Here is a 16005-nt window from a genome sequence, read left to right as displayed (position 1 = left end):
ACAATACTTTTGAAGAAAGCCAGAGGATGAGTTGGCCGAAACGTGGTGAAACAACAACAACTATGAAGATGAGGATAACAGTTTGCAAAAAAATGGATGGCCAAATACTTTTGAAGTTTTTTAAATAGGCACTGATGAGCAATTTAAATCTAAGAAAATGCAGAGCTATTGATCTTGTTTGACTGAAATATCTCTGATTGACTTAGAATAAGATTTAAAAGATCACATATGCATTACATTTGATTACATTTAATAATTTTCATTTTATTTTTGAATTTCTATTGAAATTAAATCTAAACAAATGTCACATAAAATGAAAAGATAAGTTTCTTAAATCTTTTTTATGTACATCATTTTTGTGCTATTTTACCAGTTCGACCAGATCAACCGCGAATATATGAGGCACCAATTGCTGCAGTTATATTGGGTGAAGCAACGAACATCACGTGTGAAGCCAAAAATGGAAAACCAGCTGCAAAGATATCTTGGTACCTTAACGGTCAAATAATGAATAGAAAACTGTATTCAACCGAAGTTAGGAAAAAATCAAATAAGCTTGTTGATAGTATTGGCCGTGTCTTGCTAGTACCAAAGAGTAAAGATTCTGGAAAGATTTTAGAGTGCTATGCCATTAATGATGCACTGACCCGACCACATAAAACCAGCGTCAAATTAGACGTTCAATGTAAGTTTTTGTCTTCCTTTTTCTCATTGTGTGTCTCGTTCTTTTAAGGAGTATAACTTAATTATTCTATAATTTCTGATTTTTTAATACAATCTATAACTTAATTAAAAGTGACTTCATGTGGAAACTTTGATTTTTATCAAGAAAAAAATTCATTCATTCAATTAACAGTAAAATCGTATTGTTTTTTTAATTGTATACAAATGAAAAGTAACTAGAATATTTGATTTTGAAGCTTATAAGTTATTGAATTTGTTGTTCACATTCATTTTTATTCTAGTTCTGTTTTCTTTGATTTGCTAACTTCATTCAATTCCATTGTAATTTTATGCTTTTATTACAAGCTTTTCTTAATATAAAAGCGCAAATACATTCACTGAAACATGCATTGAAAAATGAATACATGATACAAAATTGCTGATATGAAAATAAATTGTTAAGATATAATTTTTATTGAATATTTCTTAAACTTGAAATTTGTTTCTTTTCTTTAAAGTTCCCCCAGATATCAAAATGCAAATTAATGTGACAGGAAAAATACGAGAGGGAATGAATGTACAGTTGACGTGCAGTGGATTTGCTAATCCTCAGCAAATTAAATGGAAGTAAGTTATCGTTTTAAAATAATTAAAAACAAATAGTATTTATACTGCATACACAAATCTGGTTTTATCTATATCATACAGTATATGATTGATTATAGATATGCTTATAGCTGGGCTGAATAGCATCTCTATATAAATAAAATGAACTCATTTTTTCGCATGTGAGTTTGACCATAATAGGATTAAAAATCACGACATTACATGTAATGTCCCCACACTTCAGCAAAGTAGCTATAGGCATACTACCCTTTCAGTTCCTTGATATTCGTACATTTCTATATTTTTTCCGGTGAGAGTTCACTGCCACAATTAGTTAGAATCAATGGAAGTTGTAAAATCTTTTCTCTTTATTCAATTCATACTCCGCCCGCGACCACTTAACACCGCTGCGGATACGTCCACAGGGGAATATACAAGGAACACCGGTTGGAGTTCTTAGTTGCTTAAAAAATATGGACTGGCATTTTTCCGTCAGGTGAAACACGACTTTCCATTCCAGTTATTCTGTGGGTTACTTGTGCCATTTTATAAATTTCTTCTTTTTTTTCACTTTTTCCTCCCTTTATATTTTTTCTCTTTTTGTAAGTGGTTGGGGGGGGGGTTGCGATTCAAAGGATTAATTAAATGAAACGAACTAACATTGGATTCCAGTTTTTACGAGAAGCTTTAACAGTCAGCCGCCAGTGTTCTTCAAATTTTGCACCGATTAGTTGCTTTAATATGTTATTTAAGGCCACTTAAGGATAAGGGTTAATGAATGTACCGTGGTCACTAAGACAACAGCAGAGTGATTGTAAGTGGTGAAAATTGGGTAAAATTCGATTATTTAACAAGAAATTGTTTCCATTGGACTTGAAAACGACCCTGTTGTAGTCAGTTGGGAAGCAGGACAACAGAACAGAGTTCCATCAGTGGGCAGTTCTAGAGAAAAAGCTGTTCATAGATTTAAACACAGATATAGCATGGGGGAAATTGATAGTAATTGTAGTTAGACAAGTGATTTTAGTAAGATTTTGGCGTAGGCATAGATTAGCACTTGCTATGAAAAAAAATAATGTCTCTTTCGTGATATAAAAGTTGCAGAGAGGAGGAAACGGTGTCTTCTATTTGGTTTTGAAACCAGTTTTAAACTCTGGAAAGGCAGTATAGGGTCCCTGAGCAATTCCTTTCCAGATGTGGCAATATTACTCCATTTTAGGATCTATTTTGGCTTTTATACAGGGAGAGAATTGTATTGGAAAAAAGATATTGTAAATAAAATAATGAGAATTGTATTGGAAATGAGATATTATAAATAACATAATGAGAATTGCATTGGAAATGAGATATTGTGAATAAAATAATGAGAATTGTATTGGAAATGAGATATTGTAAATAAAATAATGAGAATTGTATTGGAAATGAGATATTGTAAATAAAATAATGAGAATTGTATAGGAAATAAGATATTGTAAATAAAATAATGAGAATTGTATTGGAAATGAGATATTGTAAATAAAATAATGAGAATTGTATTGGAAATGAGATATTGTAAATAAAATAATGAGAATTGTATTGGAAATGAGATATTGTAAATAACGTAATGAGAATTGTATTGGAAATGAGATATTGTAAATAAAATAATGAGAATTGTATTGGAAATGAGATATTGTAAATAAAATAATGAGAATTGTATTGGAAATGAGATATTGTAAATAACGTAATGAGAATTGTATTGGAAATGAGATATTGTAAATAAAATAATGAGAATTGTATTGGAAATGAGATATTGTAAATAACGTAATGAGAATTGTATTGGAAATAAGATATTGTAAATAACATAATGAGAATTGTATTGGAAATGAGATATTGTAAATAAAATAATGAGAATTGTATTGGAAATAAGATATTGTAAATAAAATAATGAGAATTGTATTGGAAATGAGATATTGTAAATAAAATAATGAGAATTGTATTGGAAATAAGATATTGTAAATAAAATAATGAGAATTGTATTGGAAATAAGATATTGTAAATAAAATAATGAGAATTGTATTGGAAAAGAGATATTGTAAATAAAATAATGAGAATTGTATTGTAAATAAGATATTGTAAATAACATAATGAGAATTGTATTGAAATGAGATATTGTAAATAACATAATGAGAATTGTATTGGAAATAAGATATTGTAAATAAAATAATGAGAATTGTATTGGAAATGAGATATTGTAAATAACGTAATGAGAATTGTATTGGAAATGAGATATTGTAAATAACATAATGAGAATTGTATTGGAAATGAGATATTGTAAATAAAATAATGAGAATTGTATTGGAAATGAGATATTGTAAATAACGTAATGAGAATTGTATTGGAAATAAGATATTGTAAATAACATAATGAGAATTGTATTGGAAATGAGATATTGTAAATAAAATAATGAGAATTGTATTGGAAATAAGATATTGTAAATAAAATAATGAGAATTGTATTGGAAATGAGATATTGTAAATAAAATAATGAGAATTGTATTGGAAATAAGATATTGTAAATAAAATAATGAGAATTGTATTGGAAATAAGATATTGTAAATAAAATAATGAGAATTGTATTGGAAAAGAGATATTGTAAATAAAATAATGAGAATTGTATTGTAAATAAGATATTGTAAATAACATAATGAGAATTGTATTGAAATGAGATATTGTAAATAACATAATGAGAATTGTATTGGAAATAAGATATTGTAAATAAAATAATGAGAATTGTATTGGAAATAAGATATTGTAAATAAAATAATGAGAATTGTATTGGAAATGAGATATTGTAAATAACATAATGAGAATTGTATTGGAAATGAGATATTGTAAATAAAATAATGAGAATTGTATTGGAAATGAGATATTTTAAATAACGTAATGAGAATTGTATTGGAAATGAGATATTGTAAATAAAATAATGAGAATTGTATTGGAAATGAGATATTGTAAATAAAATAATGAGAATTGTATTGGAAATGAGATATTGTAAATAACGTAATGAGAATTGTATTGGAAATGAGATATTGTAAATAACATAATGAGAATTGTATTGGAAATGAGATATTTTAAATAAAATAATGAGAATTGTATTGTAAATAAGATATTGTAAATAACATAATGAGAATTGTATTGGAAATAAGATATTGTTAATAAAGTAATGAGAATTGTATTGGAAATAAGATATTGTAAATAAAATAATGAGAATTGTATTGGAAATGAGATATTGTAAATAAAATAATGAGAATTGTATTGGAAATGAGATATTGTAAATAAAATAATGAGAATTGTATTGAAATGAGATATTGTAAATAAAATAATGAGAATTGTATTGGAAATGAGATATTGTAAATAAAATAATGAGAATTGTATTGGAAATGATATATGGTAAATAAAATAATGAGAATTGTATTGAAATGAGATATTGTAAATAAAATAATGAGAATTGTATTGGAAATGAGATATTGTAAATAACATAATGAGAATTGTATTGTAAATAAGATATTGTAAATAACATAATGAGAATTGTATTGAAATGAGATATTGTAAATAACATAATGAGAATTGTATTGGAAATAAGATATTGTAAATAAAATAATGAGAATTGTATTGGAAATGAGATATTGTAAATAAAATAATGAGAATTGTATTGAAAATGAGATATTGTAAATAATGAGAATTGTATTGAAATGAGATATTGTAAATAACATAATGAGAATTGTATTGGAAATAAGATATTGTAAATAAAATAATGAGAATTGTATTGAAATGAGATATTGTAAATAAAATAATGAGAATTGTATTGGAAATGAGATATTGTAAATAAAATAATGAGAATTGTATTGGAAATGATATATGGTAAATAAAATAATGAGAATTGTATTGAAATGAGATATTGTAAATAAAATAATGAGAATTGTATTGGAAATGAGATATTGTAAATAACATAATTAGAATTGTATTGGAAATAAGATATTGTAAATAACATAATGAGAATTGTATTGAAATGAGATATTGTAAATAACATAATGAGAATTGTATTGGAAATAAGATATTGTAAATAAAATAATGAGAATTGTATTGGAAATGAGATATTGTAAATAAAATAATGAGAATTGTATTGAAAATGAGATATTGTAAATAATGAGAATTGTATTGAAATGAGATATTGTAAATAACATAATGAGAATTGTATTTGAAATAAGATATTGTAAATAAAATAATGAGAATTGTATTGGAAATGAGATATTGTAAATAAAATAATTAGAATTGTATTGGAAATGGGATATTGTAAATAATGAGAATTGTATTGAAATGAGATATTGTAAATAAAATAATGAGAATTGTATTGGAAATGATATCTTGTTAATAACATAATGAGAATTGTATTGAAATGAGATATTGTAAATAATATGAGAATTGTATTGGAAATGAGATATCGTAAATAAAATAATGAGAATTGTATTGGAAATAAGATATTGTAAATAAAATAATGAGAATTGTATTGGAAATGAGATATTGTAAATAAAATAATGAGAATTGTATTGGAAATGAGATATTGTAAATAAAAAAAATGAGAATTGTATTGGAAATGAGATATTGTAAATAAAATAATGAGAATTGTATTGGAAATAAGATATTGTAAATAACATGAGAATTGTATTGGAAATGAGATATTGTAAATAAAATAATTAGAATTGTATTGTAAATGAGATATTTTAAATAAAATAATTAGAATTGTATTGGAAATAAGATATTGTAAATAACATGAGAATTGTATTGGAAATGAGATATTGTAAATAAAATAATTAGAATTGTATTGGAAATGAGATAATGTAAATAACATGAGAATTGTATTGGAAATGAGATATTTTAAATAAAATAATGAGAATTGTATTGAAATGAGATATTGTAAATAAGATAATTAGAATTGTATTGGAAATAAGATATTGTAAATAACATGAGAATTGTATTGTAAATGAGATATTTTAAATAAAATAATTAGAATTGTATTGGAAATGAGATATTGTAAATAACATGAGAATTGTATTGGAAATGAGATATTGTAAATAAAATAATTAGAATTGTATTGAAAATGAGATAATGTAAATAACATGAGAATTGTATTGGAAATGAGATATTTTAAATAAAATAATTAGAATTGTATTGAAATGAGATATTGTAAATAAGATAATTAGAATTGTATTGGAAATAAGATATTGTAAATAACATGAGAATTGTATTGTAAATGAGATATTTTAAATAAAATAATTAGAATTGTATTGGAAATGAGATATTGTAAATAACATGAGAATTGTATTGGAAATGAGATATTGTAAATAAAATAATGAGAATTGTATTGGAAATGAGATAATGTAAATAAAATAATTAGAATTGTATTGTAAATGAGATATTGTAAATAAAATAATTAGAATTGTATTGGAAATAAGATATTGTAAATAAAATAATGAGAATTGTATTGGAAATGAGATATTGTAAATAAAATAATGATAATTGTATTTGAAATAAGATATTGTAAATAAAATAATGATAATTGTATTTGAAATAAGATATTGTAAATAAAATAATGAGAATTATATTGGAAATGAGATATTGGAAATAACATAATGAGAATTGTATTGGAAATGGGGATATTGTAAAGAAAATAATTAGAATCGTATTGGAAATAAGATATTGTAAATAAAATAATGAGAATTGTATTAGAAATGAGATATTTTAAATACCATAATGAGAATTGTATTAGAAATGTGACATTGTAAATAAAATAATGAGAATTGTATTGGAAATGAGATATTGTAAATAAAATAATGAGAATTGTATTGGAAATGAGATATTGTAAATAACATAATGAGAATTGTATTTGAAATAAGATATTGTAAATAAAATAATGAGAATTGTATTGGAAATAAGATATTGTAAATAACATAATGAGAATTGTATTGAAAATAATGGATTGTAAATAAAATAATGAGAATCGTATTGTAAATGAGATACTGTAAATAACATAATGAGAATTGTATTGTAAATGATATATTGTAAATAAAATAATGAGAATTGTATTGGAAATGAGATATTGTAAATAAAATAATGAGAATTGTATTGAAAATGATATATTGTAAATAAAATAATGAGAATTGTATTGGAAATGAGATATTGTAAATAAAATAATGAGAATTGTATTGGAAATGAGATATTGTAAATAACATAATGAGAATTGTATTGGAAATGAGATATTGTAAATATAATAATGAGAATTGTATTTGAAATAAGATATTGTAAATAAAATAATGAGAATTGTATTGAAAATGAGATATTGTAAATAGAATAATGAGAATTGTAATGGAAATGAGATATTGTAAATAACATAATGAGAATTGTATTGGAAATGAGATATTGTAAACATAATTATGAGAATTGTATTTGAAATAAGATATTGTAAATAAAATAATGAGAATTGTATTGAAAATGAGATATTGTAAATAACATAAAGAGAATTGTATTGGAAATGAGATATTGTAAATAACATAATGAGAATTGTATTGGAAATGAGATATTGTAAATAAAATAATGAGAATTGTATTGGAAATGAGATATTGTAAATAAAATAATGAGAATTGTATTGAAAATGAGATATTGTAAATAACATAATGAGAATTGTATTGGAAATGAGATATTGTAAATAAAATAATGAGAATTGTATTGAAAATGAGATATTGTAAATAAAATAATTAGAATTGTATTGGAAAAGAGATATTGTAAATAAAATAATGAGAATTGTATTGGAAATAAGATATTGTAAATAGCATAATGAGAATTGTATTGGAAATGAGATATTGTAAATAAAATAATGAGAATTGTATTGGAAATGAGATATTGTAAATAAAATAATGAGAATTGTATTGGAAATGAGATATTGTAAATAACATGAGAATTGTATTGGAAATGAGATATTGTAAATAACGTAATGAGAATTGTATTGGAAATGAGATATTGTAAATAAAATAATGAGAATTGTATTGGAAATGAGATATTGTAAATAAAATAATGAGAATTGTATTGGAAATAAGATATTGTAAATAGCATAATGAGAATTGTATTGGAAATGAGATATTGTAAATATAATAATGAGAATTGTATTGGAAATGAGATATTGTAAATAAAATAATGAGAATTGTATTGAAAATGATATATTGTAAATAAAATAATGAGAATTATATTGGAAATGAGATATTGGAAATAACATAATGAGAATTGTATTGGAAATGGGGATATTGTAAAGAAAATAATTAGAATCGTATTGGAAATAAGATATTGTAAATAAAATAATGAGAATTGTATTAGAAATGAGATATTTTAAATACCATAATGAGAATTGTATTAGAAATGTGACATTGTAAATAAAATAATGAGAATTGTATTGGAAATGAGATATTGTAAATAAAATAATGAGAATTGTATTGGAAATGAGATATTGTAAATAACATAATGAGAATTGTATTTGAAATAAGATATTGTAAATAAAATAATGAGAATTGTATTGGAAATAAGATATTGTAAATAACATAATGAGAATTGTATTGAAAATAATGGATTGTAAATAAAATAATGAGAATCGTATTGTAAATGAGATACTGTAAATAACATAATGAGAATTGTATTGTAAATGATATATTGTAAATAAAATAATGAGAATTGTATTGGAAATGAGATATTGTAAATAAAATAATGAGAATTGTATTGAAAATGATATATTGTAAATAAAATAATGAGAATTGTATTGGAAATGAGATATTGTAAATAAAATAATGAGAATTGTATTGGAAATGAGATATTGTAAATAACATAATGAGAATTGTATTGGAAATGAGATATTGTAAATATAATAATGAGAATTGTATTTGAAATAAGATATTGTAAATAAAATAATGAGAATTGTATTGAAAATGAGATATTGTAAATAGAATAATGAGAATTGTAATGGAAATGAGATATTGTAAATAACATAATGAGAATTGTATTGGAAATGAGATATTGTAAACATAATTATGAGAATTGTATTTGAAATAAGATATTGTAAATAAAATAATGAGAATTGTATTGAAAATGAGATATTGTAAATAACATAAAGAGAATTGTATTGGAAATGAGATATTGTAAATAACATAATGAGAATTGTATTGGAAATGAGATATTGTAAATAAAATAATGAGAATTGTATTGGAAATGAGATATTGTAAATAAAATAATGAGAATTGTATTGAAAATGAGATATTGTAAATAACATAATGAGAATTGTATTGGAAATGAAATATTGTAAATAAAATAATGAGAATTGTATTGAAAATGAGATATTGTAAATAAAATAATTAGAATTGTATTGGAAAAGAGATATTGTAAATAAAATAATGAGAATTGTATTGGAAATAAGATATTGTAAATAGCATAATGAGAATTGTATTGGAAATGAGATATTGTAAATAAAATAATGAGAATTGTATTGGAAATGAGATATTGTAAATAAAATAATGAGAATTGTATTGGAAATGAGATATTGTAAATAACATGAGAATTGTATTGGAAATGAGATATTGTAAATAACGTAATGAGAATTGTATTGGAAATGAGATATTGTAAATAAAATAATGAGAATTGTATTGGAAATGAGATATTGTAAATAAAATAATGAGAATTGTATTGGAAATAAGATATTGTAAATAGCATAATGAGAATTGTATTGGAAATGAGATATTGTAAATAAAATAATGAGAATTGTATTGAAAATGAGATATTGTAAATAAAATAATTAGAATTGTATTGGAAAAGAGATATTGTAAATAAAATAATGAGAATTGTATTGGAAATAAGATATTGTAAATAGCATAATGAGAATTGTATTGGAAATGAGATATTGTAAATAACGTAATGAGAATTGTATTGGAAATGAGATATTGTAAATAAAATAATGAGAATTGTATTGGAAATGAGATATTGTAAATAACGTAATGAGAATTGTATTGGAAATGAGATATTGTAAATAGCATAATGAGAATTGTATTGGAAATGAGATATTGTAAATAAAATAATGAGAATTGTATTGGAAATGAGATATTGTAAATAAAATAATGAGAATTGTATTGGAAATGAGATATTGTAAATAACGTAATGAGAATTGTATTGGAAATGAGATACCTTCTTAAGCAGTAGAATCGCTCAACCATATTTCCAGTAAACTTGGCGTCAGATTTGATGTAACTCTTCAATTTCAGGTCAGAAGTGAAGGTCAAAACTAGAAGTTTTTCAAAACAGGAACCATTAATATCAATTTGGGCCGAATGAGGATCATAGTGTTTGATGAAAAGATTCAATGAATTATAATTAACCAGTCACCTTTTACCCTATTGCACCATGTACTCAACATTGGGGAGAGAGTCTTTGGTTGTTACTGGCCTTTGATGTGACGATTGAACTTAGAGTGCGATTTGGGAGATTATTGACGAAGATAAAGAAGAGAGTTGGGCCCAGATGACGAGTACTGGAAATTTGAGGAGACTTGTTACTCAGACTCCAAGGAACACCACCTGTTATTATCAGTGAGCAATCACTAATGATAACCTATGTTAGAACTCATAGTGAGTTGACAAATACAAGGACAACGCCAGTATCATCATCGTATTCATCAATTTTTGAATAGTGGCATTTAAAAGAAAACTTATGTCTACTTCAACAACAATAGTTATACGTGGCCTTCCAAATCAATCTCTCCCTCTTTGCTTGTTTCTCCATGAAGATAAAGTTTGACGTAAGCTTGTTTTTGTTGTGGGGAAAACCCCGCTACTAAAAAGGGGCAATCTGAATGCAAACTACACTAAATTTATGTACTTGGACTGCTCAATTATCATATCAACGTGTTCAGATTTGTGTCTTTGACAAAATCCAACTGCTACAAGTGTTACTTTTTCTTAGCTATGATTGTTACTTTACATCTTTACTCATCTTCTTGAGCATATAGGTCCAAACCGCACTACAGAAATTGGTCACTGTCTTTGTCCTTTTTTGTAATTTTCACCTAAACATTGTATACATTAATATTGCCAGTAGACCTCAAAAAGAAAACAAATTTAATTTAAATTGCGCATTCTTCAATAGTTATATAAAGTCATTTTTCCTGTTTGATGTGTGCAAAGGTTGGTTATTTACAAATATTTCTTTGGAAAATGTTTCTAAAATCAATTCTTTTCGTTGCTTATACAAGACTTAAAACTCACACTATGTACAAGGGAAGTGAAAATTCTTTACAACTAATGAAAGTTTGTTAATGTTATTTGAAGAAGAGTTGTAATATTTATTTGTTTACTATTCATGGCCTTTGACTTCAGTTTGTATGTTCTTCCATTTACGCCCCCCCCCCCACCTGACATATTCTTTGATTGCACAAGCAAAAAATATGTCAATATGATTATAATGCTATATGGCAATACATTTTATATGAAATATAGACTCTTCTATACTGTGAATTTGAAATTGAAAATTCCATTGTTGGTCAGGTCATGGTATAGCAAGTTGAGTACTGGGTCAAGTTCAGTAGGGCTTCTCATGTTTGTGTGTGTTCACTGGCAATAGAAATCTCAGTAGAACTCATTAATTTGAACTTTATATGGAGTTCAAAACATGAGAGACTAGTTTAAATATTTAACCAACTATCATCTGCATTGGATTATTTCTTCAATTAATTAACAATAAATTTAAACATGATTATAAATGAATAAACTAAAAGAACTTTTTGACAGAAAGTCATGAAATAAGAAATAGATTAACAAACTCTAAAGTATATTTTATCTGTAAAAGCTGGTTGATCAGAAAACATTGTATTTTAATTTTTATGTTGCATAAAAAAAATTTAAAAAATACAATGTTTTCTTTTAAATTTCATTGAATTGGCATAGTTCACGAACTGTGCTTGTTCAATGCCATGAACCTTTTAATGATATACTAGGCTATGCTCTAGCCCTATGTACTTTATGTGCATATGTATGTACATATTAAAAAGTTTGACTCATGTCCAGGTAATCTACATCTAAAATTTCAAGTGCTTAAACCAAAAATTGGCAGAGGAGTTTGGTAGAGTTTGCAACGGTCAACTCTTTCAACTTTAACCTCTTGGCAGCCAACATTTCACTGAAAAACTGATTCAAAAGCTTGTTGCATGTCTGAATACCCTTTATGTAAAATTTCAAATGTTTAAACCCAAAATTGGCTGAATAGTTTGCTAAAGATTGCAAAGGTCAAATCTTTTGAACTTTGACCCCTTGGTAGCAAAATTTTCAGCCAAAAATCGATTAAAAAGCTTGCCTTTTGTCTGGATACACTTTATGTAAAATTTCAAATGTTTAGATAAAAAATTGGCTGAGTAATTTGGTAGAGACCACAGAGGTCAATTTTTTTTTTTAACTTTAACCCCTTAACATTTATTGTTTTGGGTTCAAATCAAATTAAAAAGTTTCATCCATGTCCAAGTAACCTACATCTAAGATTTTAAATGTTTAGACCCAAAATTAGCAGAGGAGTTTGGTAGTTTTCAAAGGTCAAATTGTTGAACTTTGACCCCTTGACAGCCAAATTTCTGTCCAAAAGCCAATTAAAAAGATTTCTCCAAATCTCAATACCCCTTATGTCAAATCTGGAGTCTGCCGACTGAAAATTGACAGAGTAGTTTGGTAGGGAAATGTACACACACAGATACACACACACACACAAACAATTTCACTTTTATAGATATATAGATAACAATAAATGGGTGCAATTTATTTTGTTTGAATTTAGATACTATTTGCTTCTTAAGCTAATCTTGAAATGTTGCTTTTCATTTACAGGTGGTATCGTAATGGTAAGCATTTATCAAAGCAGACAAGCAATACTCTTGATCTACCGTCCATCTCACATGTGTATAACACTAATACCATTACCTGTGAAGCCAGTAATAGTGTGGGCAGTACACGCAAGGAAAAGAAGCTGAATATAGAGTGTAAGTAAGATTTTTATGTAAAATGTTTGATTTGATAATTTTTTAATGATATCATGCCAACTGCAAATTGTCAACTTGTATAAATTGATTGGCATGTACATTGCTAGTAGTTCAATTGCAGATAACAGAAAGAGCAGTTTGTGTGCAGTAGAAGTTTTTGTCTCTACCGATGGAAAAAAAATGGGGTATAAATTTGTTCAAAATGATTCTGTTTGGTAAATAGTAAAGTCAGACTAGATTTTGAGAGAAGAGAGCCAAGTTGTTTTCACCATATTTTTTTGTATCAGAATTGTCTCTGCAAAGCAACAAAACTTTTTGGCTAAAACGTCCAGCAGACGTTCGCTAATCACGAGTTGAGTCAAGTAGAGTTCGTTGTTCACAACACTAGATACACGTAGACGTTCTCTATTCGCATGTCTTAAACGCTTCTCTCACTCCTCCCAGCGACTCGTCTTTTATAATGTTTTGGGCACACCTAATTTGCATATATCACACAAGATTGCTAGAGATCTATGCGTGGCCAGAGGCTTTAAAAGACAATCTTGGGCCTCTTTTTTTTTTTTTTTTTTTTTTTTTTTTCAGCCTACTGCCGAGAGATTCTCACCCGTTTCTGAGGTAGGTCCTCTCTATGTCTATCACACATAGAAAAGGAAAAAATGTTGTAAAACAGTTCAAATAATCTTCTATATATATAAAAGGCAAAATGTGTGTGTACATTTTTTTGTATGTCCAGCAAAGGCATTTTTTCAGGGGGTTCTCCATGGGTTTACTATTTCTTGCAACTTTTTATATACTGTGTAGATTGTAATATCTACGATTTGTGAACGCATGTTGCATCTAGATTTATTTACATCGACTTTTATAAAATTCTTGCTATTTCGGCTCCCCTCGTGTGTGTCCCGCTTTTTCGTATAAAAGCGAATCTGAAGTGAAGACTTCTGGCTTTCATGTTGGGAACGTCCAGAAAGCAATAAAGCTTTCATCAATATGGGGAACCCCCTTATATCAGACAATTGCTATTCAATTTGGACACTCCCCTTTTTATGGGGAAATGGTTTCCCCCCGCCCCCACCCAAACATCTTTGGAAACAAAACCAGCCAAAGTTGGGTAAACAAACCCAAAAAACTGCCTCGCAGTAAAAGTTAACTGCGGGATTTCTATTTGACTTCATTAAATTCACGCACCTGTTATTTCAGTTTTTTATTCTTAATTCAAACGTTTTTCTGTTACTCTCTTGTTACACTGGCCAAGTGGTAACGTGTCGGGTTTTTTCACACTTTATTTCCCACCTTCATCTCAAGGCTTCTGGTTCAATTCTACCTACCTACCAGAACTTTGTTTTGTTTTGTTTTGTTTTTTTTGTTTTTCCGATTTTATGAAGAAGTTTAACATCTTTTTTTTTATTTTATCATATTTGTTTTGGTCTACCCCCACCCACAACACACACAGTTCCAAACACCCGAGCAACGCTGGACAGCCCCACTAGTCTATAATATAAATCTCACCTGTCTGTTTAAATGTATGTATGTTTGTATGTCTGCCTAAAACTTTCGATAGAGGTGACAGATTTTCATGAGATTGGTATCGTTTGGACAACAAATATCGAAAAATTGGCTAAATTGGGCAGTTTTCTACAAGGAGAGGGTAACTTTTTTCGCCGATATTTTCGAAAGTCATCCCATCTTTGATTCACTAGCCTTTAAACATACGTCACTTCCGGTTTGATGATGGACGCAACGGCAAAGACATCAGTTTTTTTTTTCACGTTCTTTTCCTCCTTTGCAGTACAAGTTTGAGCCTATCTGCCTATTACCACTTTTTTTTGCTCAACACACACCTTCAAACACCCGGGCAACGCCAGGCACGTAATGAATAAGAGACACAAAGATCTAAGCTGCCTTCCATCGAAGAGATAATGTAAAACTTATCCTTGAGCTAGACTTAAATGAAAATAAAAGGAGTTAAATTAAAGATAATCACCTTCTCTGAAAGAAAAAAAAGCCGTGAAAATTAAAAAAAAAAAGTAACTTTGTCAGATTAATTTTAAAACGAGTAAAGTAGTGAAAAAAAAATGAGAGAAATGTGTTTATAAGCTTTAAAGACTGTAAAAAGAGGATTTAATTTTTGTCTTTTTCTAAAGAGACTTAGACATTTTATCAATCTTTGAAATGAAAATATACATACTGTTAAAAAAAGGATTGCTATATATGTTAGAAGGGAGGTAAGTCCTAATTTTTTATATTTCGGAATGTTTTTTCTTCAAGGAAATTTTTCTAACTGGAACTCTGTTTATTCAATTTTGTGTTTGATAAATATTTATTGATATTTTGTGTTTGCATTATTTGTTCTGTTACAATTAAATCCTTCCTTCCCTTTGATTTAAGATTTTATGTTTTGCCTATTTTTTAATAACCTCATTCTTTCTTACATTTGAGAGATTTCACAATTGTTAATGTTTTCTGTAATGAATTTAAAAAATGATGCCAAAAATGTAATTCAAAACAATTTTAAATACAATGAAATCAATGTTTCTGTAGAAAGAACAAGAGAAAGTTCACATTATAAAGTTTGATTTTTCAATTTAAGTATTTGGGTTAAATCATAGTTGATAAAGGTACTAGAGTCAGACCCAGTCAATCATTTAGTTAGAG

The 16005-nt window shown here is 26.5% G+C and overlaps 1 protein-coding gene across 12 annotated transcripts in view; it reads left to right on the top strand.

The window, feature by feature from the left end:
• Positions 1-16005, top strand: part of LOC145248787 (kin of IRRE-like protein 1) — a 2909730-nt gene that overhangs the window by 2647298 nt on the left and 246427 nt on the right. For all 12 annotated transcript variants that reach the window (XR_013863395.1, XM_080110422.1, XM_080110421.1 and 9 more), the window contains 3 exons: positions 374-685; positions 1182-1290; positions 13202-13353. Coding sequence is in view for 11 of the 12 variants with exons in the window: in XM_080110422.1 (XP_079966548.1) it covers positions 374-685; positions 1182-1290; positions 13202-13353 (573 nt within the window). In the remaining variant the exon portion in view is untranslated. The remainder of the gene's footprint in view (positions 1-373; positions 686-1181; positions 1291-13201; positions 13354-16005) is intronic.

Source organism: Euprymna scolopes, chromosome 27 (genome assembly GCF_053919585.1).
Source record: "Euprymna scolopes isolate OS-2025 chromosome 27, ASM5391958v1, whole genome shotgun sequence".
NCBI classification, from domain to species: domain Eukaryota; kingdom Metazoa; phylum Mollusca; class Cephalopoda; order Sepiida; family Sepiolidae; genus Euprymna; species Euprymna scolopes.
The sequence above is the reverse complement of the archived record's forward strand: the minus strand, read 5'-3'. Positions and strand labels throughout refer to the sequence as shown.